The 8611-nt window shown below is 42.1% G+C and overlaps 1 protein-coding gene across 1 annotated transcript; it reads left to right on the forward strand.

Annotated features, from left to right (window-relative positions):
- The first annotated feature begins 215 nt into the window (after positions 1-215).
- cchcr1 (coiled-coil alpha-helical rod protein 1) lies at positions 216-7663 on the forward strand. Its single transcript, XM_020085349.2, has 19 exons — positions 216-524; positions 761-1055; positions 1147-1314; positions 1454-1571; positions 1781-1975; positions 2083-2246; positions 2344-2458; positions 2650-2760; positions 2958-3101; positions 3192-3302; positions 3568-3674; positions 3789-3901; positions 3989-4061; positions 4723-4841; positions 4946-5134; positions 6117-6218; positions 6386-6531; positions 6615-6762; positions 6864-7663. Exons 1-19 carry the CDS (start codon positions 467-469, stop codon positions 6989-6991), a joined length of 2604 nt encoding a protein of 867 aa, XP_019940908.2. The 5' UTR covers positions 216-466; the 3' UTR covers positions 6992-7663.
- Positions 7664-8611: the final 948 nt, after the last annotated feature.

Consider the following 8611-nt stretch of genomic DNA (forward strand, 5'->3'; position numbering starts at 1 on the left):
GCTGTCAATATTTAGCCTACCACCAAAACATGTTGCGATAAATCCCCTGCACTGTCTATGTGAGTACCTATAGTGTATTTAATAAGCAATGCTGTGCAGCATCAATATGTATGAGGCCAATCATCCTTGGCACATCTGAGGGCTCACTGGAAGGGACAAAACCCTGCAAGACATGACTCAGGGAAAAGAACTCCCACGTACTTTCACTGTTCCTTACACTTTCCCATGATGCACTGCGCGACTGTAATAGTTGGCAGTTAGGAAAGCGATTTAATTTACCAGAACTTTATAAACATAGTTGTTTACCTGTGCGCTGCAGACACCTGCCGTTTCACTTTCAGAGACTTTGAGCACGTGAGGGAGAGCTGGTTTCCGGAAGGTTACCGCGGTCACTACGGCAACGGCGAGTGACGTGACAGTCGCGGGAGAGTAAACGGTTGAAGGAGCGGACTGTTTGTCTGCAGACATGGAGACACTCGACGAGCTCAGAGCTCCCACTGACTTCACCTCACCCGCTGTGTCAAGTAAGGGCTTTCTTCTGTTCGCGTGTTTGACACTTGCTCGTAACTTTATAGCAAGATCAAGATAACGTTAGCTGACGTTAGCTTACAATGTCACCTGCAAATGTCATCTCCAGTGGTGACACTTCGCTAACAATGAAAGAGGTTGACATGCTGGGAAATGTCTCCACTGAAGAAACATTAGAGATGTAGTCTGGCTAACGCATGCACTCTCATAAGCACTACTTCATGTTATGCAGGGACCGTCCAGGAGGACCTGGTGCCCCCGTCACATTTTGCATCGAGTATCCAGTCTGCTGGAGCCCCCAGAGGCGTTCAGGTCACAGGGACAACCCCACCCATCTCCTGGTTAAAGCCAGGCGTGACATCAGCACCATCAGGGGATCCCCATCCTGCCAACCCATGGCTCGCCATCACCCAGGCCCAACAAGAAATCTTGGAGCTGAGGAAGGAAAATCGACGGATTATGATGTTACAAGAAAATAGCATAAAAGGAAGGATCCCTGCAGATCATCCAACAGACCTCAGGGCGAGGTATCCTGCAGTGTATTTTATATGTTGAGAAATACTAGAATTGTACTTCATTTGGGTAAAATATTGAATCAGTCATATTTCTTTTACACAGATCTGCAGAGAGAAGTGAGCATTGGTCCAGATGGGACTCCGAGTGGCGTCTGGAGGCAGAAAAGCACAAGGCCGAAGCTGAGAGATTGAAGGGCCAGGTGGACACCCTGAAGGAGTGTGTAGGGAGACACAGAGAGGAGAACAGAGACAGAGACAGCACGCTAAACAGGTAAGAAATATGTTCACGCTAGAGTGCATTTGAGACATTTTACGGTTATGTTCAAAATTCTCTATGTTAAAAACATGTCAGAGTTTTGTGATTAATTGTAACCATCAAGCTTAACGTGGCATAATCTTTTGTATGACAGACAGAACCTTGAGCTGGAAGCGATGCGTGAAGAGCTATGTAAGACGAAGACTGAACTGAGCAAAATCAGAGATGAGCTCACTCACAGCAGTGTGCAGAAGGAGAAAATAAGCTCACAGGTAATAGTGTTTACTGACTAAACATTTCATTTCGACACCAAAGTTCACCGGGGAGTTGCTGGCGTCTTATAACTCAATTTGGAAGTTTGTTAGGTGATATTTTTAGTACAGTATTTCACAGTTTACTGACACTTTTAATTTAGCAAGTTTCGCTGATGAGTTCCATGTATGAATATTATCCTATGTTTATCATTTCTGTTGGTTTGCAGCTTGAAAGACTACAAAGCGAGTCTGGCGAGGAAATCGCAAGGCTGAGGAAAGAAGTAGACTGGAGGAAAGAGGAAACCCGGGAGCTCGCTCTGAAGGCTGAAATGGGCAGATCACAGGCTGAGGAGGAAGTCAAACAGCAGACGCTGAGACTTTCAGAACATTTGGAGCAACTTCAGAGGAAGCAAGAGGTGGAGGTGTGTACACAAGGAAGATTAAACAATCATAAATCGTGTAGATACTGATTTGGGGGATCTTTCTAAAGCGTGTCTGAAAATGTCCAACGTTATCTCTTAACTTCCAGCTGCAACAGTTGAATGCATCCCACTCAGCAGAGTTGGTTGCAGCAAAGCAAACAAACAGCGAACTACAGGACCGACTTGAATCAATGGCCTCAGAAGTGCTGCGGCTGAAGAGCACTCAGATGGAGGTGTCTACCGAGAGAGATGAGCTGAAAGAGCACATAAGGTGTCACATTCAATCTACAACTGCCAAAGAGCCAAACATCTTTCTACATTTGTGGTCATCACATTCACTTGATTCTGGGATGTTGTTTATTTTTCAGCCAAATGGGACAAGCTCTTGAAACACAATCTGCAACACTGCACAGCCTCAGAAATTACATCGGCCAGCTTGCCCCAGAGCAACGAGAGAAGGAACAATTAAACGAAGTGGTTGAGGTAGAGACTTTTTAAACAGTATTGATTGCTATCAGCTCACTATGAAGTGCTTGGATGGGAAAACACTTTTAAATGTTATTCTTTTCCGTAGAGCGAGAATGGTGGAGGAAATAACTTGATGAATTAAAATGCCAGTTATAATAATTCATCCCTAGTTTATCCCTAATAATTAACATTATTTTATTTTGTAGAGGCTGAACAAAGAGAAGGCAACTCTTAAGATGACCGCTGAGCTTTTGACAATCAGACTTAACTCTGTGAATGAGATACTCACCCTTCAAGAAGAGAAAATGGGGAAGGAGGTGGGTGTTCTTTACATTTCATTTTAAAATCCCTCAAGAAAAAACTAATTTGTAAGCAATTGTTGTCCATGCTTCATCTGGAGTATTTGCTCTGTGTGTGTGTGTGTGTGTGTGTGTGTGTGTGTGTGTGTGTGTGTGTGTGTGTGTGTGTGTGTGTGTGCACATGTTTTTGTTTGTGTCTGTGGGTGTTCCAACAGACCTTGACAGGCCCACATGTCAAGAATGGATCCGAAGGCCTTCAAGTGATTCAACTCTGGAGAGAAAAGGTGTTCAAGTTATGTGTTCAGCTTCGCTCAAAGGACATTGAATTAAGAGGAGAAAAGGAGGAACTCCTTTCAAAAGTATGAATTCTGGTAGTACACTGTGGTAGAATCACATCCAGTGTGTAGGAAACTGGGATTAAAATTAATACTGTGTGCTGTGTGTTTTAGCTCAGATCTTTGGAGCTGCACCTCCAGCAGGAGCAGCACCGGGCTAGTGTCCTCCAGCACAGTCTAGATGACAGGATAGCTGAGCTGGACCTGGAGAGAGTGGAAAAGGAGGTTAGTAGCAGAGCAAGTGATGTGATTTACGTGGCTGTCTTAAATTGTGATGATGCTAAATAAATTCGGGCCTGCTTAGAAAAGTGATAAACACTTAGCATACATTTTTCTAGCCCAGCAGAGGATGCTGACTATATGAAAACTTTGCTAGTTCCTGAGAATTGAGGTTGTAAGAACAGCAGCTGGCCACAAAGACATAGAACCGTGCATCATGGTAGATTTGTATACGATACTCTATCATATGGTTATGTGTTTTTCCCATCAGACATTGAAACATGACTTGGCCCAGGCTCACAAGGAAAATTCTCAGCTGAAGTCTCAGAGCCAGAAATCAGCGGCTGAACTTAAAATCCTGACAGAGGCCGTGCAAAGGTAAACCAACTAGAAGAATAATTGTAGAACAGAAGGAAAATGCTAAACTGTTATTCATGTCAGTTTTAAAATATTGAATCACAGATAATTACGGATTTTGGCTTTGCATCACAGATTCCGGGTGGCATTTGAAAGTAAGGTGGCAGAAGTTGACGCAGCTCAAGGAAGGCTTAGCACTTTCACCCAGAGGCTAGTTTTCGCTAAAAGACGAGTGGAGACAATCCAAGGTGCGATCACACTGGAAGTAAATTGGATAATTGCAATGGTTCACTTTATAGTAAAGAATTCACATGATTGTGTTTCTGCTTCTACAGGTTTGATCATGAGGAGAGTGGCTCTGCAGAAAATTCAGCAGGCCAGTAAACAGGTAGAACAGGACGCTGACAGGTACAGTATGAGGTTCCATCATATACATCTCTTAAGCCTAAATTAAAACTGCTTACTTGTTTTGAACAAAAGCTTCCAAATTTCAATCAATGCTTTTATGAAATGTAATAAATCACACACCTCTTTGCATTTTAATCCTGTAAACGCCAGATCTTTTAGTGCTTCTACTGGTTAAGTAATTACATGAAAATTAAATGAATCATTATGGGTCAGATTTGGAGTGAGCCAATTTAGAAAACATTTCATCCAAATTAATTTACCCTTTCAACACTAATTCAGAATTAATAGGCTTATTCAAGCCTACTAATGCATTTCACATTGCATTTATATATTTGTAATTGTATACACAGTCCAAGTAAGAGCATATTGCTTTACAAAACATGCCTCAAAAGAAGAAGTGTTCAAACATGAAAATATCTGTTTCAGCGTTGTTGGAAATGGGGCAGAATAAATCAATACAGTGATATTAATAACTAAATGTCAGGATATCACAATATGATAGTTTTAAATAGTATTACTCAACATGCAAAAGCTGTTCCTTTCTGGTTGGCAAGAGTGAAGCTTGCTTTGTTAGATAAAACTGTGCAGTTGCTTCTCAGCCTCTCTACATGACTCTCTGTTCCTTCATTTGCTCTGCCATCTTGTCTGTGCTGCCCTGCAGCCTGACAAACCTCCAGACAGAGCTCGGTTTGGTGTGTGAAGAGAGAGACAAGCTCACACAGGAGCTCAAAAGAACCCCGGAGCTCATCGAGAAAGCCTTGGCCGATCTGAAAGAACAGTGTGAGCACCCTTTCTACAACATGACAAATTGTAATGGATCATCTGTTGGCTGTACATGTTTTGGCAACCCATGTGTCTCAGCTCACTTTGCACCTCCTCCTCAGATGAAAGCAGACGGAGGCAGCAGCAACAGGAGCTGGAGCAGAGCTGGACAGAGGTCCGGCAAGCTGTGGCTGGGAGAGAGGAGGCAGAGCGGAGCCTGCAGGACATGCAGGCTCAGCTGGAGGAGTGCAAGGGCAGTCTGGAGAAACTCCGCTCTGAGCTGCTCACCCAGCAGGAGCACAGCGAGCAGGGTGAGGCAGCAGCTAGATTAAGCCGAATTACTAGTTTTCAGCCTTGATTTATCTGAGCAAAGGAGACAGCGCCCCTGCTCTTTTTCAAAAACGCCCTTCATCACATTCTCCTTATATTCACATCTTGGATTAGGTTGCCACTCCCCTCTGCTTGGTGGCATAACTGGAGCAGTTGGGGATTAAGTGAAATGCTCAAGAGCACCTTGACTGTAGTTGTTCCACCAACTCCTCCTAAAGGGAATATATCTGGCTAGCTGCTACGTGCACCACGATTTTTACCAACTTGTCGCTAACTTTATTTTGTCTGCCATTTGAAGCTGGGCTTGTAGCGTGTAGCTGGTAATTAAGAGCTTTTAGATGAAAAACAGCTGCCTGCGAGGCCCTGCTGTGAGTCAACCAAACAATTAAATCTGCAAGGCACAAAATCAAGGTGATGATCTTCAAGTTCCCACAAAACTCTGACTGCAAGTCAGGTGATACATTTCAGTTTTGGTTTGTCACTATGAGAGACTCTTTTCATTTACATGATTCACAGAACAGATTATAGCCACTTAAATAATGCACACATCAGATCCATGCTGATTGATTTAATCTTTCTCCTAAATGTCAGGTCTTAATATGAGTCGCTGTATATTCCTCAGCTTTCAATGAAATGTTTTTTTTTAATTAAATAGAGGTGCCCTTTTCTGACCTTTAGGCCACTGCCACCTTGCTGTGTCAGTTTGTTACGTTCAGGCAGGGATACAATGTTTTTTCTGAATTTAAAGAAACATGAAAATACAAAACAAATACACATACTCTAAACACACATATCCATAATAATAATGTCTCAATAAAGTCTCATTCTGATATTTGATAAGCCTGGATCATTTAATTAGCTCTGAAAATTTGTAAACAGATGCATAAAGATCAATTTATTCTGCGACATAAACAAACACAGCATCAGACTCTGTTTTTCAATGGTACATTTGCTGTTCTTCAGTCCTGCAGGAGAGGGTGTCTGAGATTGAGCACCGCTGTGCTGAGAAGCTGAGAGAGATGGAGGTTCAAGTCAATACGGCCAGGAGAGAGCACACCAAAGCAGGTAGGAGCCGGATTAGCACGGCGCTACATCCTCTCACAGAAGCCTTACACAAGGGACTGAAGTCATATCTGTAACACAGACTGTGAGCTAATATGACTGGAATTGTTTACACAGTATACAGCAGCATTTCCTGTTGGCGCTTCATCCGTCTGTGTTGTCTCTTACAGTTATGACATTGCGGCAGTTTCAGAGAGAGAAAGCAAGGAAGCAGGATGAGAAGAGAGAAACTCAGTATTTAGGGGGTGTACACACAAAGAGGGAAGTTCAGAAAACACAACCAAAGGAGATGGAAAAGGACAAAAGTCTATTGATGGTGAGAGTTTCTTGAAGCAAATAACAGTTGTTGTTTCTGTCTGTATTTCTGTTAATGAACTCATAGACCTGAATCTGTTCCAGGCCACTGTTGCAGAGCGAGGGCTGGCGAGTGAGTACACAAGAGTTCCTGCAGCAGCTTCACAAATCTCTGCTGCTCCCAGAGAACAACAACCAGAACCTTCAGAGAGGGGTAGCTCTGTGCGGGCAAAGGTCCAACTGCCTGCTGAGGGTAAGAAATGTCCCAACTCCTACAGATGCTATTCATTTAAAACACTAACACTTACACAGACATGATTGAAATGACTGTCGGGCCTGTCTGTGTCCCTTCAGAGAGACTCCTGTCTGTTTTGGAGGAGCTCCGCACTCTCAGTGCTGCAGTGGTACACAGCTCTGAGGACTCTGAGGAGGAGGGAGAGAAAAACAGCGTGGGTCCATCCACAGACAGCTTGCACAGCTGATACCTGAGGATGAGTCACTGGAGGCAGTTAAAACACCTTCATTTGTACAAAAGGTGGGCAGTGTTAAAGATGTAGTAGCCAATTACAGTCAGTGGAAACACATAGTTTGAGCCAAACATCAGAAAAGCACGCATGTCACATTTGCCGGTGGGTGTACAAGAATAATAATTGGTATTTAATGCACATGACACGGTGTGCATAAATATCAGTTATCTACAGGATAATGTTTATACACAGATTCTGCATGTGAATATGCAGAATAGCACTTAATGGAGAATAGCCAAAGTCGTATCTGGACCTAAAACGCCTGCACAGTTTGGAGTGCAAACATTTTACGGCCAAAAGAAGATGGAGTCTTGGTCTGGTTACTCACTGTCTACACCATAAGTTCCAAAATATTGGTTGTTGCCCCAATATTTTGTTAATGTAAAATAGCTGCACAGATAGTGATGACTTAAATAAATAAATGCAAACATGTGACTAGATGGAAGCCTGCGAGATAAAAATACAACTGTACAACTAGTACTTTCCCTCCTAATGTGAATAGAGTATCTATTAGTAGTCTGTACTGTTCAGTTCATGTGATGGTCTAAGTATTTCTTTGCTATGCTGAGGCTGGTGTTTTACTTTTCAATGCAACCTAAGTAATAAAATATGTTTTTATAGTTAATTACATGGTCTTCAACAATATGTTCTGGGGGGAGATGGTGATGAAGAAATTCATGATTTGATAAAAACGGAACTTCAAGTATTGATGTCAGATCCTAAAGAAGAAGAGCAACGAACACATCTGATGTCTGGGTTTTACATTAAGTAATCAATCATTTGAAAAAATACACGGGAGTCTCTCAGGTCTGTCAAATCAAAGTTAAATCTATAAAGCTGTTTTTTATGTGATTGTTGCGTCTGCTCTCTCTTTATATAACACATGAACAACAAGGGGGGGGGCCCGAATAATTTCAAATGGAAGAAATCGATATTTTCTATTTAGGTTCACGGAGGTCAGTTTTAAAATGACTCTGCAGTTGCAGGATTGACGATGATAAACATCATGATGAACTAGATAATTGTGCTATTTGTCATGTTGTCACGAGTGCTAATACATTTTGCAATAGCTCATAGTTTCGAGCCTCTAGGTTAAAAAAAACACCTCATGGAGAACCGAGGGAGAGCAGAGTGAAAATACTAATAAAGACCAGACGGTGTTACTCTACTTTCTAAGAGCATCAAAATTAATTTGCGGGGACACACTCGAAGCTTGAGAGGTGATTCATCACAGTAGAGGATTAATGCAGTAAATGTAATTTTGCATTTCAGTAGTGCACTGTTGCTTTTATTTATGGTTCTTGAGAGTTTGTAAAACAGCATAGTATATGCATTGTATTTTAAGCATATGATAAATCAATAATTACACTGATGATGGTGAAGAAACTATACAAAGTTTTAATTTACATACATTATGATTGATTATTTTAAAATGTTCCACCAATTTTAATATCACACCCTTGTCCATTTATCTGTCAGTGATCCACTTCAGACACTTGTACCCTGTATCAAATGTATTGTCTTGTGCAGATCAAAACCACCAGAGGGCGACATTGTCAAAGATGAGCTCAGCAC

The sequence above is a fragment of the Paralichthys olivaceus genome, chromosome 15 (assembly GCF_024713975.1).
Source record: "Paralichthys olivaceus isolate ysfri-2021 chromosome 15, ASM2471397v2, whole genome shotgun sequence".
NCBI classification, from domain to species: Eukaryota; Metazoa; Chordata; class Actinopteri; order Pleuronectiformes; family Paralichthyidae; genus Paralichthys; species Paralichthys olivaceus.